General features: G+C 38.2%; 1 protein-coding gene across 1 annotated transcript in view; it reads left to right on the top strand.

The window, feature by feature from the left end:
* Ptprq (protein tyrosine phosphatase receptor type Q) overlaps positions 1-20,778 on the top strand; it is a 178,257-nt gene that overhangs the window by 135,819 nt on the left and 21,660 nt on the right. Inside the window, exons 34-37 of the mRNA XM_032890794.1 lie at positions 4,517-4,616; positions 7,491-7,619; positions 17,934-17,960; positions 18,628-18,709. Coding sequence (XP_032746685.1) covers positions 4,517-4,616; positions 7,491-7,619; positions 17,934-17,960; positions 18,628-18,709 — 338 coding nt within the window. The remainder of the gene's footprint in view (positions 1-4,516; positions 4,617-7,490; positions 7,620-17,933; positions 17,961-18,627; positions 18,710-20,778) is intronic.

Below are 20,778 nucleotides of genomic sequence, written 5' to 3'. Positions count from 1 at the left end.
AAAGGGCACTGCAAAGAAGATAAAGTAGAAGGACTCTATGGATTGTTTCAGTGATGAGAAAAGGCCCGCAGATGGAACGCATCACTGTGCCACTGTGGGGCAAGCAAGGAGACGACGTACTTGCGATAAATACGTTGGTGCAACCAGAGGATGACATAGGGAGGCTGAGCCATTTTCTGTCTCAGTGGTGCCATGTGTCAGGACAGATGGCATCATTGCAGCATGCTAGTGGAACCCAGCACTATTGACAAGCCTGCCGAAGGCATGTACATGAAGGCAATTGTAGACTTCAGTGGATGGAGCAGTCCCACCAAGGTTATCCAGTCACGGCTGGCCAGAGAGCTATTCTTTCAGTAGTTTTTGCATCCCATTGGCAAGAAGCTGAATAGCTCGTCAACTAAAATCCCAACGTTTGACCAAGACTGTGCTTTGGCAGACCATGCTGGTGGTAGTTGGGGCCCTTCATGGGTTAGCATATAGGATTTAAAATAAGGACCAAGATAATATCCGTCTTGTACCAACCAACTAGAAGTGGTTAAAATTCAGTGAAAAGCTTACATTGAGGGGGATCTTTACGGCCTGTCCCGGTAAGCAGGAAATGGCATGTGTATCACTTTAATTAGAGTTACGTGGTTTTGTTTTTACCTTAGATTGAGCAATGGCGCCCTTATTTTCATTGTGCGCATGAGCTCTCTCTGGCTTTTTAAGCCTTCCTAAGGCACGTGAGATCAGGGGGCACTGCTTGTAGACTATACTTTGTGTATAAGGCTTAACTGCAGAAGGTTTCTGGGACTTGAAAACCAGACATCCCTGTCTGTGCCTTTGAGGGACCTTGCTCGAGCAGTGTGCGATGAGATGCCGAACTGCACAGCAAACGCAGCGGCTGCTGGCTTTCTTTTGTCCTCATGCTTCTGATTTAATTACTGTGCAAAGAATGTCCCCAGTGTATTCAGGCTGGGGGAAGGGGTGGAGGGTGTGTGTGTGTGTGTGTGTGTGTGTGTGTGTGTGTGTGTGTGTGTGTAAGAGAGGAACAGAAACAGAGCGAGGACAGCTGAGATGGGGGAGCAGAAAGGGGGAGACCAGGGGGAGAGGAGAAGGAAAGGAGGGGAGGGAGGAGGAAGGAGAGAATATGTGTTACTATGCCATCTACAGCACTAATCCCATCTTCAAGGTAGTGGAGAAGCAAAGGGGACATTTATCTATTTAGCAAGTCAGTATTAATATGGGGCGAGCCTCACAAACTGTGCCATCAGACAGAACTATTTAAGATGCTTTTAGTGTGTGCTGAATTTAGATAACCTCAAGATAGGTGTGAAAAATGCCCGAACTCTTTACTTTCTAAAAATCCTATTTCTACAATGGCAATACTCATGCGTACTTTATAAATCAACCGGGAGATTAGTTTAGATTAGGGAACGGGTGTACGAATATGAAATGATTACTAACAAAGGCACCTGCCACCGTCACACAAACTCAAAACTGGAAGTAGCTTTAAAAATAAAACCCTGCGTCCTCCCTTAATTCTGTAGTGTGCATTCCTACAGGTAATACTAACCCATAAGCAAGAGACCTGGTGTAGCGGGTCTTACCCAGCAAAGGCACGGCAGGATCAGCTTTCAGATGCAGGCAGCATGACTCTGACTGGTGTCCTGTTAACCACTGTACTACACTATCGGAAAAAAATCACTGTGTTCTGAAGCTGCTTCCAATTTTAGTGGGGCCAGATGCCTCTGCTTGTGGCCCTGGGCCATTTTCTCTTCTCAATGTCTTAAGTTATTTCTAGCTTTTCTCTCTTCTTACCAACTCGTCTTGAGTTTTATGGTCAACGTTTCATTAGTAAGCCTGTTTTAGAGGTATGTTTTGATTTGCTGGGTCTTGAGCAAAGCCTTGACGATGGCTTTTAAAAATTTTTTTAAACCACAAATGAGTCCCCCTTTTCTCATATACTGTTTATCTCCTTTCAAAACTTTGTCAACCTGACTGGAGGAAAATATTCTTGTAGATCATTTCAGGGCATGCTTTTTTTCTTCTTCTTTTTCTTTTTTTTTTTTGGAGCTGGGGACGACAGGGCCTTGGGCCTTGCCTAGGCGGCTCTACCACTAAACTAAATCCCCCCCCCTTTTTTTTTTAAATGAAATTAAAATTAATGAAATTGACCATTAGGACATTACCCATCCTGAGCTTTACAATAATGCCATTGTATGTGCATGGCATTTATACATACGTGTATGTACATAATGGAGAGTACTGAATCATGCTAACTAATGCAAGCATCACCTCAAATCCCTATCCTGCATTCCTCATAGACAACCATATTTCCAAAACATTAGAATTAATGTTGGCAAGGTAAGTCCGAGTATAATAGCTTACGGTCCCAGCCCAGCTGCCTGAATGTTATCCAAGCTTATACTCAAAGGAAAAGGCCAAATCCCAGATTTCCTTCTACTTCCACTAGCTTGGCTTCACACAGTCATGTCTACATACATGTGCGTGCGCGCACACACACACACACACACACACACACACACACACACATACACACGATACTTTAAAAATGATAACGTAATAAAATTAACTTTTAGTTAATTCCTCATTTTGTTTTTGAATGTCCCAAGAGACTAGTAGTTTAATAAGAGAAAAGGCATGTATTAACTCTAGGAGCTTAGACAGAAAGAGGAGACCTGAATGAGGGGACAAACTTTGTAGGGTGAGATTAATATCTTCATTTAACCCAATGTTCTCCTTTTAAAATGTGGAATCCTGTTCTGAATTTAAGTGATAATCATTCCAATCAGAAGGTAATAGTTAGGAAAAATTAGTGCTTTTTATTATACTTCTCTAAATTACAGTGCTGGGATCTATTACACAAACAAGACAAGGCAATTAGCAGATGGTAAGTTTAGTGGGGAAGAGGCTTGTGTGTATTCTGAGGAAAATCATGTAAAAGAATCCCACTTTGAAAAAAAAGAAAGAATCCCACTTCACATGACAGAGTTTGGAGAAATGACCTCACTCATGCGTAGCAGTGAATCAGAAAGTGTACCCGACCATCATGGTACATTGTGTCCCCTCCTGAGGACACTTTTGTAATACATGCGCTCACAGGATTACATGCTGTTTATTAATATATTATATGTCATTTCCGCACTCAGGCCAGTGCTTTGAAATGGTAATCTAGTCTGAAATTTCATTTTGTGGTCTAGGAAAACTGAGTTCTAAGGCTGTGTCTCACCATCACCTGATCAACAATAGCTTGTTATTCTTCTTGCTTTCTTTGGCAAGAATATTAGACAGAGCATATTAAAATTTCATAAAACAAAGCACTGGGGGGTTTAGTACATATGAAAGCATACTTAATATCTGATGAGATATCTGGTCTTCTAGCATCCTTTAAATGGACCTGGCTATACTGAAGACAGTGAGCCTGGGATGACTGTTTAAAATGCAGTAGTCCCTCAGGTGTACCACACAGATCAATAGCCACAGAAACTTGATGGCGTTTATAATCACCAATCTAGCAGAAAATGACAAAGCTTTAATCTTTGCCTATAGTCCAGATATTAAACCAAAATAATTTATAGTAAAATTAAGTTCTATGAGTTAAAATTTCTCCAGATTCATTATGTGAGTGTGAACATCCCCGTATGAGTTAGAGAGAAACATATATTTATTTTATAACAATTCATTCAGATATGGTTGAGCAATCCCTTGCAAGAAATGAGATGACCAGAGGCTATTAGAAAAGGTTCGATGGCTTAAAAAGTGCTTGCTACACTGCAAGTTAGGTACCCAGCACCCATTTCAGGCTGCTTATAATGCCTGTAATTCCATCCCAATAACACTTGGAACTTATATTGTTCTTTAAACATTTTTTTCTTGTCTCACTTGAAATGATCACATCTATAAGAGATTGTGGTTTCATTTACTAAAGATCAACTGTTTATACACACACACACACATATATATATATATAATGTGTTTATTTATAATAATATTATATATTAAGGGAAGTACCAATGGGAAATAAGCTAACAAAAAAAGTCAAAATGTGACTCTCAGGTTTCTGTTTGACCAGCACAACTAGAATAATAGAGTTCTCCTCAACTGAGAGTAGGATTCAATTGAAAAGCAAAAATATCACATTTTTGACATAGCTATTTTGAAATGATACCCATACGTCCAAATATAAATATCTGGTAGGTAATCACATAGGAAAGGCTGGAGTTTATTTGTAAAAAATTAAGTCCTTATCATATAAATGAAAACTGAAGCCATGAGGCTGAATGAATTCACAGAGGTAAAGTTTATGTAGAGGAAAAATTAAGGGCTTAAATCCCAAATTAAAAGGAAGAAGAGGAAGGGGAAGAGGAAAAGGAGGAGGTAGAGAAGCAGGAGGAGGCAAATTTAATTTGTTTGGCTGGTACTCAGGTAATATGCCAAGAAACAGTGTATGTGGTTTGAGACTCAAGATGGAACTCCAGCGTCTTGTTGGTGATCATATTTCGATCTTTCTCAGGTGAAGGACTTTCAGAAAGAACTGTGGAGATCATACTGTCAGTCACTTTGTGTATCCTCTCAATAATCCTCCTTGGAACAGCTATTTTTGCATTTGCAAGGTAAGAGGTGTCCCAGAATGCTCTGTGGGCTTTGTATCTATCATAGACCAATCAAGAAACAGCAACATGGCAGTTACACTTGTGAGAAACACTTATGTTTTCTTTTTGTTCAATTTATAAAAAACTCCAACGTACCCAGAATACAGTGTGTGTACACACACACACACACACACACACACACACACACACACACACACACACACACATTCTGAGTTGAACTAATCTAGCCTTAAAGAAGTAAATTCTGGAATTTTGATAGGAAAGTTTTGATACAAATGCTGAGGAAAATAGGAATAAGTAAGAACTTAAAGGGATCAGCGCAGAAGGTACAACCAAGTAATTAGTCTCGTTAGACTAGGAAAAGGGGACAGTAAGGGAACTAAGAGCAAAGGAACTCTCCCAATGCTGTCATGCAATGGCTATTACAAGCACATATAACCGCTCAGTGTCAAGACAAGTGTAACACAGAGAAAGCAGCTGTTTGAAGAAGTTACCCATCCTTATTGGAGGGTGGGCGGTAACAATCGCTTGTAGATACATCTCATTTACATAGAACGGTTTGGGAAGACTGGGGTTTTGTGGAATTTCTGGTTAAGAAGATGGGCAGAGAGGCAGTAAGAACTCCTCAGGCGGGTTGCTGGGCTCTGACATGTAATATTAGTGCCAGTGCCAGTCAGATATGTGGGTGCACACCTTTAATCTGAGCACTTGGGAGGCAGAAGCAGGTGGATCTCTATGAGTTCAGGGCCTGCTTGGTCTACAGAGTGAGTTCTATGTCAGTCAGGGTTACAACATGAGACTCTGTCTCTAGATAGGTAGGTTGGTAGGTAGGTGGGTGGGTGGACAGACAGATAGACAGATAGCATGAAACAAAACACTATGTACTAGAGCCCAGGGTGACAGCAACTCCCTGAGGTCACTTTACTGTAGTGCTCATATGGACAAAGCTTAGCATTTTGGTAGGTGACAAAGAAGAAATAAAATCAAAATAAAATATATATATACACACACACATATATACACATATATTTATACATGTATACATATATTTATATATACATATATGCATATATATATATATATTTATAGTAATATAAATATCATATGTATATAAACCTCTATATATACATGTAAACCTCTGAGTAGGTTTAATTTTTTCAATCAGGTACATAAGTCCTAAAGTTCTTACAGAAGACACAATTGTTACAATAAGAACGTCACTTTCTAGAGGTCTGACATTTCACATGGTGGTTGAAATGGCATGCTTTTATGTGGTTTTTGATGTGCCTTTTCCCATTCTCTTTTCCAATCCCCTAAAACAGAGGTTCATCAAATAAATTGCCAAGGTAAAGGATTCGTGAAGACACCTAGCCTAGTTTTCTAAATGGCTCTGACACGGCCCCTGTCGTTTGGAATCCAATCCGCCATCCTTTTCATCTTGAGTCTCTTAGGTTACCCTTTGAATGTATGGTTTGAAAGTCTCTCTTAGAAGACACTTTTCCTGGTAACACATACTGTTTTCACATTTTGCCAGTAGATGACAAGAGAAAGTCATTATTCTAGACAACTAGAAAGAATTATATTTTAGTAAGAGTTTTGTACATAATCAGAATGACCTCAATGTGAAGCAATGGCCTCTGGCAACAGGAAAACGTAGAAAGATTATTGTATGATAAATCGGCCTTACCAATAAGAAGTCCTCATGTTCAGTAGTCAAACCATTTGTTTGCTCTAAAATTGCATTTCACCTTCCATTTTCTGGTTAGCCCGTGTATGGAATGGAAGGGCTCTCCTTATTCAACACAGCCTCCCAGTCAGTATCTTTTTTCAGCCAAAGGGAATCTGTCCTCATGGGAATATAAAGCCTTATGATTTCTGACACTCTGTTTTAGTTCAGTCCGTCTGCATCTGCTTTCTCCCCATCTGGCTGCACAGCAACTAAGTCATAGTGGGCTTGTCCTCTGAATGCAAATAACTGTAAGCCCTTAAAATACTTTAGCAATGAGTCAAGGGTTGCCTAGTTTCAATACTTTTCTGTGCGTTTTATACCTTTTTGGACATACTCAATAGTGTAATAGTCTTTGAGGCTGGGGTCACATTTTATGTTCTCAAAATCATCCTAGACATCAACGTTTATCATAGATAACATATGTAAAGTATTAATGAGTGATGCAAATCCAAAATAGTGCCTTGTTATATGTCATACTATACGTTGGAGAACTGAGTAGATAGGGGCCTTAAATTAAAAAGTCATTGGGCCAAGTAGAGTAGCCCATTCCTTTAATACCGTCAGCCTGAAGGCAGAGACAGGATTTCTATGAGTTCAAGACCAGCAGGGATTAAATAGAGAGTTGCAGAGCAGCCAGAACTACAAAAAGCTGTCTCCAAATAATGTGTTATTATTATTATTATTATTATTAGTAGTAGTAGTAGTAGTAGTAGTAGTAGTAGTAGTAGTAGTAGTAGTGGTGGTAGTAGTAGTAGTAGTTAGGCTTTCAGGGTTGAATTAACCAATTTTGAACCTAACCCTGAGTTTTCTGATCATAAAAGAGAGATAATATTTTACATCTCATATTTCCATAAAAATCAAATGAGGCAATTTAAAAAACCAATTTCCATATTTAAGTATTCCATTATAAGAAACAATGACACATTGATTTTTAAGACCGATATTCAGATTCCTCAGCAATTTCCATTTCCTTTTCTCTTTGTGATAAAATGAGGGAACAGTTAAAGGGAGGAGGGGCAGGTCACATCCAATGAAAGAAATATTTGTGTAAATGACTTTACTTGAAGAAACAAAAGAAAAGCGGCGCCTTCGTCTACCCTGCTTTTATGATCATGCCCGCACTGACTGCACTGCCCTCGTTTCAGAATTAGACAGAAACAGAAGGAAGGTGGTACGTACTCTCCCCGGGACGCAGAGATTATCGACACTAAATTCAAGCTGGATCAGCTCATCACGGTGGCAGACTTGGAACTGAAGGATGAGAGATTAACGCGGTGAGCACACTCCTCTGGGCAAGCAGAGGTTCAGAGGGCCTGGAACCATGACCCTCTCCTGACCTATGCTTGTTGGAAGTGTTTGTGGGGTTCCAGTTTACACAGGTCACAGAGATCTTCTTTCAAAGGGTAACCTCCGTCTTCTACACACTTCTCGCTGCTCGCACAGACTCACTTAATCTTCCTAACATTTTGGGTTCAGTAATGAACCGAGCTCGGACTTGGATACTCAAACAAGACTTATTTCTTTTTTCCCTGAGAAGCATTATTTTTACTCATTAAACCTTTAACATTTTGTTTCCTAATTCTCATAGAATACATAGAATACAAGGTGGATTTTTCTGAAAATGTTTGCAAGTAGTTATAGAAGTCTATTTAATTTACTTCTAGAAGTTTGATGATGTTTTTATCATTTGTGAGAGTTTTGTTCACAGTTCCTTAAAATGACATAAATGTCAAAACTGTATATGGGATTTAAATTTCTGAACCTATTTAGGCCTTAGAAACTATGCAAAATAAAAGCATATTATCTTTAGCAAGAGAAGTAGCTATGTGTGGGCTGAGTGAGGGACATCATATCAAAGTACTTGACCTTTTAAGTACTTTTAAAACAATGATAAGTCTTCATATTTTAAAAAGCATCTACACCGTTCACAGTATTAGCATGTTTTAAAAACTTGTTTGATATAATTCCCCAAATTTTTAATAAAAGCTGTCATGTTGTTGTTGCAAGGCTCTGGCAAAACCCTGCTGACATTTTGAAAGTTGTAATTATTTTACAAGATGGCATTAAAATCTTAAACATCGAAAATAAGTCGTGGTTACTAACTATCAAAGTTGGCCTTTCTTTAATGATCTGCTTCCTTATTGTTCTCCTGTCTAGAAGATGTGCTGACTAGGGAGGTTCTCCCAAACCCTTGGAAATGAAAATTATTCAATATCACTTCATCGTAAGGGCATTTGCTTGTGAGATAACATCTTAACGTTTAGACATGGATTGCTGTTTGTATCCGAATGCAATCTCCTTTTATCCACAAAGAATGAAACTTTAGAAGCTTATATGTAGCACTCTATAATACCTAGTATACAGTTAGGATTTTTGTTTGTTTTACATAAGCAAAACTATAGGTAAGAGAACAATAGGTTCCCAGCGGAACCTCCACAATAAACACTATCATGGGAACACTACAGCATCAACACCCCAGCTCACCTCCTTGTCCTCTAAGGGCTCGTGCTCTACAGTGGAAATGTCTGCTCTTCCCCTGTGGACCACCTAGAGTTCAGTGGTTGGCTCTTCCTTTCTGCATTCTTTTCTCACTTCCTGTGTCTCTTCCACAGGGCCAGTCCAGCCATGCTCTTTCTGAATGTTTATGCGGGATTAACAGATATCTCATCAATTTGAAGTCCTGGAAAAATGTAGTAGAATTCTGCCACCCTGGAGTGAATTACAGAAAGTTCATAACAATTCTTTATGACCTCTTTTTTTTTATTTTGTTTTGAGCCACCTTTACTGAGCTCTCAAAAATTCTCAGTAACCAGATCTTTAGAAGTTAATACGGTAAATCAGAATTTAAAATGTTAACCATAGACAACACAAAAATGTTAACCATAGAGAAGACGTTACTGAGATCACTTTACTGACTGTGAACTTCTGTGCTGAAGTTGCTCTCCTAAACAGTGTGTTTCAGACCATAACCAGTCATAACGTTCAACACAGCCGGAAAACTATGGTTTTCCTTTTAACCTTTTATTCTGGTAATGACTCTCTTGGCAGCTACAGAGAGGTTTTGAGTCATAGAAATATGGGCCAAGTCTCTACCAGATCTTTATTAAGTAGTATTAATAATTCAAGGGTGGTCATCTTTGGCTGTGTCTCTTTATTGATTTCATGTTATTTTATCTACACATCACATTATCCATTAAAACCTATAAGAGCAAAATAATATTTTAGATATATTTTATTTCTGCATCACAGAAAATCATTGTTCTAATAATAATGAAATTGAAAGTATTAATTTCCCTTCTTTTCACTTTCCTATTTGTGTGTAAACTCTAGAGTTCGTATTATAAAGTCTTCCCTTGTGATACAGCTTAACTTCTGTAGTTACCTTCTTTCTCTTCCTCTCTACTCTTTTATCCATTCCTGGAGTTGATCCCCATCTATCCTGAAACAATACAAAAAAAAAAGGTTATAATACCAAGGGTGCATAATAAACAAAATTTGCTGGATTTGATTCAGAAAAACCATTAAATGTTTTTTTTTTTTTTTCTGTTTGTAAAGTCACTAATACATGAATCCAAGGTAGAAAAGTAATATCTGAAAATTATTAGTGCATTAGATATATTTAGATGGGGCTGGTCATCAGTGAAGTGCTAAAAACCTTCATAGTCTTTGATGTGTTTCATGATCTGCGTGCGTTCCAAGTCAGACATGAAAGTTTAATTTTGGAAATGAAAAGTCAAAGTGATTGGGTTTTCTCCCCGGTTGCTGGGTGCCTTGTCCCAAGTTTTATGATCTGTAGGAAATGAACTCAGTTTTCTAGAAAGCTACCCAATTCACATGGGCTTTCTACCCAGGTTGTGCATCCTCCCAAACTGCCAGCATTGTCTGTCATGTTAAAGTGAGCTTACAACTACCTTCAGTGCTCTACCACTTCACCTATCCAAAGGAGAAAACAGTAGAGAGTGTCTAGTCAATGGTGACAAGCGTTAATTTTAAGAGTTATGTGGTTGACAAAACCCAGGTCAAAGGACTTAGAACTGTATAATGCAGAAGGGTTGTGGGTTTATATTATGAAATTATTTAACACTTGTCCTTTTTACTGTGCACTTATGTCTTAAAACCCATCTTATTATATAAACATTTGTTATTTAATTTTCTCCACCCTAAGAGTCACAAAGAGTTTGAGGATCCATTCTCCCACATTGCCCACTTTTTTTTCTTAAGGAAGCAAAATATATGAATTAGTATTCATTGATCCCATGAGAACTTTAAGGGATGTGCTAAAAATGTTTTTGTGTCCTTGGTCAGAAACCAAGGCCAGTTTGTTCAGCTTACTTACTGAGATCTTGTCTCTAGACAGCAGCAAGAGGTGAGGGGTGGGATGGGGGTGGGGGACAGGAGGGGGGAAGACAGGAAAGAGTTCTGAACAAAGAGCTGGTCAAATAGGGCTTATCCATGTATCTAAAACTATAGACCCAACTCCATTACCGGAAAATTAATTTAATAAATGTTATAATTTTATGAATATGCTTTATAAGCTATATCTCAAAGTACACTTAGCATTGTGGCTGTTATTTGTAAAACGACAAATTATTCCACTCTATGTTCATATGTAGAGGTTAATAACATAATAGTTATTATTTTTATATGGACCATTTTAGCGTGGGAAGAACTTGCAGAAACTAAGAAACTGTACAAGTGCGGTTTTTATTCTGAATTAAGTATCTGCTGGGTGTTGTGGTGTAAGCCTTTATTTAATCCTAGGATCAAGGAGGCAAGGGCAGACAGATTTCCGAACTGGAAGCTAATTTGGTCTGCACAGTGCATTCCAGGTGGGCCAGAGCTGCATAGAGAGACATTGTTTCCAAATAAAACAACAGTAATGGACGCAAGAAACTAAAAGCAAAATGGTTTCCATGTTAATTACCATGATTGCTTGACAGACCCTGATCATTCTCTTTATTTCTGTTCTAAATTTAAGATATCTTCATAAACAGTGTCAAAAAATATCTGAGTCCATAATACAACGCCTCGCAACTAGAATGAACTGCAAAATAACCACTGCCTATGTTCCCATAGCAGCAAATATAAACAATGTGGTACTGTGCACTAAATTAATAACGAATCTTTACTTCCAGATACTCTTCATTTTTCTTTAGACGCAAGGAGATTTTTGTCATCCAGTAAGTTGTGTGGTAATGCGGAGCTCTGCTGTGATTATTTTCATTTTGCCAGGTGGTGTGCTGTATATTTTAAAGAATATGTGATATTGAGCATTTTGTTGCCTAATATGCCATTCTCTCCAAGGCCAAAAGGGAAAATGCTTCCTTCTTTTGTTGTGTTCTAAGACTGCATGCTGTTGCTATGGTAAAATTCTTACCCAAATGCACATTGGCTTACAATGTGCATGTCATGAGAATGTGCTGTGTTCTTACGTGGGGATAGTTTGGATGGTAAATTGGGTTGACATTTAGATTTCTCCATGGCTTCTTATTGTGTTCTCATATCTCTATGACACAAGAGTAGAAGTTTCCCTCTGATGATGGAGAGGATGTCTCCAAGTGGAGGTGTCAATCTGTAAGGACCAAGGCAATGGCTTTTCCTGTCCTCTGTTCTCTGACTACAGTTTATGAAACATTCATTTCTGTCTTGACCTGTTAAATAACCAGCCTCATTCACTTCCAGGGACTCTCCTAATGCTTGGTAATCCCTTTTGTGTCCTGGCACAAGTAGAGCAGCATGAAGTTACTAATAACATTATTAATGATAGCCGAGATGGTCCGTGGTTAAGTTAGAGGTCTAGATACAATAAGTGCCTAGAGCTGAAGAGTATGGTTGGAATCAGAGGATGAAAAGGCTTGATTTCAAAATCACAACCTATTAAAGAGGTTTAGTTTCTATAAACCATAAGGCAAGGGGAGGCCAGGACACCTACAACTCTACTTTATAATATATAATATTCACTATGATTAAAGTAAAAGAGGATAGGCCTTTTCAATTCTAGGCACTCTTGAAAATTTGGGATCATAACTAACCTTGTTTTATTTTAGCTTTAGGAAGCAAGTTAACATGGATAGAAATAGAAATTTTATGAAATATTATATTTTCAGAGACTTGCCCTAATGGTATAACGTCTGTAGTATAAGATGTTCTTAGATCAATGATTTCATTGACCACACATAAAATAGCCATTTCCAACCAGCATTAAAAGCTGACCTCTGGGAACTGTAGATTCACTGGCTGCCATCATCTTAAAGTAGAGTAATTTTATTGCAGTTTCCCCTTCATGTAATTAGAATTAGTACCACAAGGGTTCTCCCAGAATGGAACAAGACTGAAGCCTGCCCTTGAAAGAGCTGAACTTCAGATTTTGGGTGAATCAGTTTTCCTATAACTCCTTCGTTTCCATATATGATGCTAGCAGATCCGCTCTACACATGATTTCCTCGGTGCTTCCTAAGATCTCACACGGCACTTCCGTTGCTCACCTGCAACCCTCGCAGATAGCTAAGGCCAGACGATTTCCTGTACAGCCCGTGAGGCCGCCTGCCTTCTCTCTATTACGTCTGCGCGGAGGGCGCTCCCCCACCTCTTCACACAGCTGTCTACAGTCTTTCTTGCTACCCTCTGCTTCTGTCTAGTTGCTCTTGAGATAAATAATCTGTGCCCACAGTTAGTGAAATAAAACATCTGTCAAGAATTTGTTTTCAAATGCGCTAATGTGGAGAGGCCATGGAACAAGGAAAATGTGATGCCTGCCACACAGGGAGTTTCACCTCCTCTGGCTAGCAGCTCTGTGAATGCAGCCTTCTTATCTCCTCTAGAAGCCTAAACAAGGAATAGCAACCAGGCATTGATTGTTCCCTCATGGAGGCTGTGTTTTCCTTACATGGGATGCTATAACAGCCAATGCTTAGGGTATTTTTAATTTACATTGAGACCCACAAAACAATTACAGGTTGATTGAACAAAAGGGTGAAAAGGGATTTGGAGGAGCCCTGGAGCACTGTTTTAAAGCCCAAAACAGATTAGCAACATTAGCCTAAGTAGGGAAATTAAGTAATATCTAAAATATGACTGATGTTTCTTGGGACAAGCAACAGAATTTAATCAAAGAGGCAGATAAAACCCTGGGTTAACTAGAGATGGTGAAATACATCAAGTAGAAACTTATTTTTAAAAAAACTTAAAGAGTTCTCAAGAACTTGGCATTTCCCAAATCTTAGAGAATTTAGTTTATATATTTTCCTGGAGAGATTATTCAGATTCATTACTTGAATAGCTAGGACACGTTCTGTTGTACAATCACTGTACTATGTCAAAGCAATAATTCATTATTATTGTTTTTTAAATTTTAACCATACTCAGAAGTTTAAGGAGAGAAAACAAGCTTTTTCAGTTTGCCCTGTGCCACAGGTTATGCTGATTTGAGCGGTTTCTCTACTCCCATTGGATACTTATCTCTATGAAGATTCTGTGTTGGTGCCCTGTAGAGTTCAACTAATTGGCCTTTGGGGAGAGCTGAGTCCCTGACAATATGGTCTTTCATCACCACTGCCAACATAAATAAATGGTTCCTCTCTGGGTCTGTAGAGTAATCTGAGCAGAATTTAAGTTTTTGATAGACTTTGAAGAAATGAGCTCAACTGTGAAATAATACTCTTTCTACCAAAAGGCATCGGATTTAAGACAGAATGAATGTAATGAAAAGATTTATGTAATAATGTATTTAGCCGTCTAGATTGAAAAGTGGCCAGTAATCTTACAGAAATCAGGCCAATTGCAAACTTGATTATCCACTAAGCAACGGACTATAATTTGGCAGTGACCTTCACTACCAGAAGAGAATATGAGTACTGTCCCAACGAAAAAATGAGTTCTACTGTTTTTTAAAGTTTTAAAATTTGTAATTAAAAGAAAATTTCCACTTGAGTGTGGATGCCCCCGCAGATTACTTTATTTGAAACTGTTGCTTCTGGATTAATATTATTGGAATTTGCACATTCTTGCCTCGTTATCAATATGATAAAAAGGAAAACACCTACTCCCAGCCTTGTAAGGACTGGACAACCACTCTTTCTTCTGTTCTAACCATACATTTGCCAAATTAATATTTCCTAGTAGAAATAACCGTTCAGGATCTTGACAAGAAAGAAAATGTTTATCTTGGGTGCAAATAGCACCTAAAGTAGAAATTCAGCCATCCAGCACCCAAGAATGAAATAGTACTGGTGTGAGCAGTATACACGCAACCAGGAGGGAGAACTCGGATTTCCGTATAAGATAGTCGGGCTACCTATTCTAAAATATCTTCCCTATTTCAGTTGTCTATGTGAAAGATTTCAAAGTTTTGATTTATACATAATTGTGGCATAAGCGTAGACTAAAATTACCTCCAAAATATTAGAACTCTAGAAGCCTGGTTTCTTATGTTCCATCAAGGTAATTGTGGGAAAAAATTACAAAAAGTTTATTGAGGTTAGATAAAGTGAATGATAGAAAGGAAACTAAAGCCAAACCAGGGTCTACCATCCACCTCCCTCCCCTTCCTTCTACTTCTGGGGCTAGAGAAGGATACCAGCCATCCCCTGCTTCAGCCATGAGAGGTGTAGGCCACCACAGCTGAGAAGTTCCTTTGCTCTCCACTTGAGAAGGCAAACGTGATTTTGTTGATCGATTCCTAACTTTCTCTGAGTCCTGCAGTTGCTAGGTTTTAATGTTAGGAGACATAATATAAAAAGATAGGGGCTTTATTTAGAATTGACTATTTGTTATTGGCAAATCTAATCACGGCACCCATTTCAAGTGTTGGTTTATGACCTCCTGAAAATTCAGTTTCCTAAGAACAGAGTGAGAAAATACATTCACTTCTGATATCATCCCACAACAGCTAGAGCCTTTCTCACTTGCTTTGAGTGTGGCTGAAGTCTCTCATATTTTTATATCTAAAATTGGGTTCATCACTATCGTTATAAATAAGGCTGTAAACGTTATAAAGTAAGCTGCGTGTTAGTCCTGTCTGAACCGTCAAGCACGTATGAATATAAATGCATGCATGACCTGAACAGTAGCACACAGTGCAAAGTTATTTATTCTTGAAAATCAGATTGCAAAGAAATAAGATGCTATTTTCTAACCTGTGCCCTTAACTGAGGTCTATTGGGAGTTAACTGTTGGATAGGGTATTAAGAAACAAGTAGAACTTACTTGTGACTAAAGCATGTAGAGGTAAGATAGAGCGTGCTTAGAAAAACTACGAGGAGCAGAGAACGCGCATGCGCAGAGGATCTGTGGTCATGATCAAAACATTTCAAAAACTACTCACTCAGTGGTGGTGGCTCACACCCTTAATCTTAGCACTGGACAGGCAGAGGCAGGCTCTGAGTTCAAAAGGGGCCTGGTCTGCAGAGTGAGTTCCAGGGACAGCCAGGGCTAGACAGAAAAACCCTGTCTCAAAAAAAAAACCAAAGAGAAGGAGGAAGAGGAGGAGGAGGAGGAGGAGGAGGAGGAGGAAGAGGAAGAGGAGGAGGAGGGGGACAGACACTGCTCAAGAGAGCATAGCTGTTAATGGAGCAATATTTAAAGTCAGTAAGAACATTTTAAGATGAGGCAAGAGTGCACAAACATCTAACAATTTAATAGATAGTTGACATTTAAATTTAGAATCTACAGAAAAATGTGTCATGCAGAAAAGGAGTAAAATTAGAGCAAATTTCTAATTTTTTACTGAGAAAAATGGCCTTAGAAAAATAATATTTTCCTCATTTATAAGTTGTAAGTGGAGGACAGAGTTTATTAATGAAGGAGCAAGCATGTGAATAATATTACATTTTTTTTGGCCAGAGCTTGCTTATGTATGTTTTCTGATTATTCACATTTCTTATCGTTGAGAGTGTGCAAGCATGCACTGATGTCCTTAATGCCTTGTTCATGAATTCCTAAGAAAGTAGCATCCGACTCACAATTCAATTTTCCAAGAAAAATAAATTTCTCTAGTACAGCCCTAATAATCCTGCATCTTCCTGGTAAAGAATCTGTCCTCGACACTCAAGTCAAGATTCCCATTTCCATGTAGTAGCAGGAAAACGAATGTCTCAAACAAAGACGTCAGCCATTCCTCAAGTGTGGGTAAGCAAGATTTCCCTTGCCTAACATATTTCCCTTTTGTGATTCTTTTTTAAAGAACAGGGCAGCATGGAAGGTTTTACCAGCCATAGTCTAGGGGATGTAGATGGCCTGAGCCATACTTGTCGCTGTCTGTTTTTCTTGCTGGTCTTTGCTGACCGTAGGCATCTTCAGCAGACACTGGTTACTGCACCTGTCTCTACTACATGTGTTACAATGTCTCTGACCTCCAGTGCCTCACATTTTCAGATCTTCTGTTTCACATCCCCCAAACCAAAGTTTTTCTGACTTAACAACCCACTCATCCACTTCTGGATCCATGAAGTTATGGTAAGAAGCTCTCTATTGTCTTCTTGAGATCACTTCAGGCTGCTGTGGTCAGTACCTCAGTTTCCCCAGCAAGCCTCTGCTCAGTGTTAGCAGTCTTGTCTCCACCACAGTTGATGCTAGGTTGATGTTAGCATGACCTACCAGCTTACATTCCGAGAAAGTAGGAAGCTATTTCCTCTTTGGTACACCCACCACTGACTTTGAACTCTAATATCCAGCTTCATCATACCCGCTGCTTCTCCCCGACAAGTTCCATTCAATCTTTTTTGCCCTAAGATATGTTTTTTCGTTTCAACTTTTCTCCATTGGACACGCATCTTGATGATCATTTCCAAAACATTTGTCATGTCTTGATTGTTCTTCAATCCGATGGCTTTGTTTCATGCATCCATGGTTTCGAAAGCATTTATTCCAAGAAATACTTCTCCTTGAAGGTTATTGTAAATAATTTGTAATATTATCAAAAATGTAAAACCTTGAAAAGGCCCCCCCACACACACTTGTGCATTTTGTTTGTGTATATATTTGTGCCTTTTGTGCTTTTTGCTGTGAAAATTTGTTGTGCATGATGTTTTGACAGGGAACATATCTCTAAATGTGTTGTACCTTATCTATTTATCTGTTAAAATATTTCATGTTTCAGAGTATAATGTTGTCAATGATGTAAATGTCCACAAAGTATACATAATCACAGAAATGTACATAAAGTAGCTGAAATGAGTGTGATTTATTATGGCTGTATTTTAACTCAAATTCAGTCATGAAACAAAACTTGGGCAATATGATGCCATTTTGAACAATTTCCGTTCCCTATTCCACATTCTTTATAAATAAAGAAAATATTCCTTGAGTCTGTATTAACTCTTCATTCTAGGCAATATATTTAAAGGTGGCCTGCTTTTAATGCAGCATCTTAAATTACAACGTTACCTTTATAACTGGAAGGAGAAGCTAAAATAGTCTCAATTAACGTGTTTTTTTTTAAAGAATGAAATTAGCAAATGCATGCTAGTTGAAACCACAATGTACTTATGCATTGTCGATTCTGCTACAATTTTCTGATTTTAATCTAGAACTCTTTCAGGATGAGTTGTCTACTCTCACTCACAATACATCTAACACGGTCTCTGTTGCAGGTTACTTAGTTATAGGAAATCCATCAAGTAAGTTTGTGAACCTTTTCCCCCCTTCTTTTGAATATCAACTTTACATTCACTGACTCAGTGACTTTTAATATGTGTCTCTCTTTCTCTGTACGTTTGTTGGAAAGACCTTTAAGCTGGATATAAATCATAAAAGCATGACTAATTACATGGTAACTGGAGAAAGGCTTTCTCTCTCTCTGGGGTGAAGCCTGCATGTCTGTATTTTAGCTTGGGAAGTAATATGGGGATATTTAAACTCCTTGGGGGCTTAAAAGCCATATCATTATGAGAATGAGGTCACTGCAATATTTTATATCTTCTAAAACCTTGTAATGTGTAACATTCTTCTGTATGACAAAGAAGTATTAATGTGCTTTTAGGAGTCAATGATAACTTCATGCCCTCACATTTACTTGAAAACTTTTGTTCATTAAAATGCTCGATCTTTCCTTTAAAGTCACCGGAAAAAAAAATTGAAAGAATTTTCTACGATGAACGTAAAGAAAGTGAACTTAAAGAGGGAGAACTCCTTTTGTAAACAGGACAGGGTGACTTTAAAGGACTGTGTGGCAGGGGTGTTTTACAGTTGCTTAAGTGTTAACCTTGTAGTCAGTGCCCGAGTTTTCTCTTAAGAGAAAGAATACAAGCTAACGTGGTTCCATTTAATGCCTTTCTTTGCTTGGAGGCCAATAAGCAAGAAATCCTTCCTGCAACACGTTGAAGAGCTTTGCACAAACAGCAACCTAAAGTTTCAAGAGGAATTTTCGGTATGTTGCCAGCAGTTGTCACAACATTGCAGGACCTCCGGTAGTTTCCTGTGTCACATTTCATGTCCATTTTAAGCATGCGAGGCCATGAAGGATTCTGGCCTTGATAATCAATACCCAATTACCAGGTTGATTGTTTAGATAGTAATGTTACCCTGGGTGGCCTTTGTGGCAACCTGATCAGAGTATTCACCTACTGTGTTAGGACAAGGTGGTCTTCTTCAGGTCTCCCCGAGATGGCAGCCTGGCCTGAGCTCCCTGCTCATGCACTCTAATGGAGGTGCAAATCCACAGTGATGGATTCATTAGTTTGCATTTAGATGGTGCTGGAAATGTAGTTTTATATTAAAATGATTGTATTAGGTTTAGACACGTGATTCCACATAAATACATTGACTCTTCACTATAATGACTGCTAGCTAGTGTACATTCATGGTATAAAATGATCAGGGACCAGAGTTTGACATACAAAGACACTGCAAATATTACTACTACTTCTGATCCCATCACAGTACAGATAAGTAATGTCTGCACTCAATAATGTCTATTTCTAATTTATTATGAAACGAATGCTTGATCTCACATGGAGATATATAAAGCTAAGACCTCATTGTTTAAATTATTTTAAAGTTGAAAATAATTTCACCTATTAACAATTTTATCACGTTTCTTTTGATATATCTTATCAATTATTTGTGTATAGCATATCACTAAAATTGAAACCACGTAGAGACATAAAACTTAGATCTGCAATCTATTTTATGGCTCCTAGTACCTTATCTAGATAGCATGGTTATTTTACATTGTGAAACAAAGTATGTTTTATATTGTATCCAGAAGTCTATTTCTACGTTGTTGTTGATTTCTTTTTTTCATAAATTTCTTAGTGTGTGAACTCCTGAAACAAGGAATCACACAATTGGCTTAAGTGATTCAGGATTATAAAGTTTCAGTTTCTCAGGGAATAATAACAAAAACTGTGAGAAGATGAATGGATGTCCTGCTGCTAGTTGGTTATGCTTCTTAAGTAATGCTGGACGGGACTTCCCAAACCAACGCAACCGTGAAGTTCCCTCAGCTTTTGCACAGAAAGAAATTTCAATTTTTCACCAGAAAAAGTGTAATTTTTCTAGAATAGGATCAAATATAGTCAAATTATTTATGCCCAAGTAAATAGATAGATGTTTTAGCAAATATATTTTTATGTATTAAGAAAAGTTCTAGCTTAATTTTTTTTGAGAGGCCACGTTGTTCTTCTGTAAAAACAAATATACAAACAAACAAGAAAACCAACCCAAGTCTTTCTTATCCTAACACTTTATTAAATTTTTAATCAAAATTATCATATATAATAAACATGTATTAGATGCACAAAGTTGACTAATCTTTTAGAACGTGTTGTATTTTCATACCTTTTTGTTATTTATTAAGGTTTATATACTATGGCAAACAATGCTTGAAACGTTGGTATTCATCAGGTTAGCATTTACAAGCTAAATGACTTTAGACAAATTACCTAATCGCTCTGCACGACAACGTCTTCATTTGGGAAAAGATAATATCTGCCTCCCTGAATTGAGAATACTAAAATCGGTACGCATTGAATGCGCGAAAAGTGCTTGGCCCAAACATCAGTTATAGACTGATAATCTCCACCCTGTATAAATTCAGATTAGAGTAAGAATTGGAGCGGTGAGACGTGTTTTAAACAGGACAACTGTGTCATGATTGAGATGTGTGTTAAAGATGCAGGGATCAACGCTAAATGCTCGTTAGGAAAGACTAATGAAAGTTGTGATGTCTAAGATGAACAGTAGCATGAGCCGAATTCTAATGAGAAGATAAGGAGGAAGTATTCCAGGGAGGGAGAATAAATGAAAGGCACTGGGAGGCCAAGCAATCGGTTCATTTTGTTCCCACGAGAAGACATCATACAGGAGCAGAAAGAACTACCTAGGGAAGCCCACCAAGGTTCTATGCTCTAATTGGAATAAGACCACCCAGTATCATGATGCTATTCAAACTAGCAGCCTGGTAACAGAGTGTTGGTTTACACAGCCAGACTCTCT

This window comes from Rattus rattus, chromosome 1, assembly GCF_011064425.1.
Source record: "Rattus rattus isolate New Zealand chromosome 1, Rrattus_CSIRO_v1, whole genome shotgun sequence".
NCBI lineage: Eukaryota > Metazoa > Chordata > Mammalia > Rodentia > Muridae > Rattus > Rattus rattus.
The sequence above is the reverse complement of the archived record's forward strand: the minus strand, read 5'-3'. Positions and strand labels throughout refer to the sequence as shown.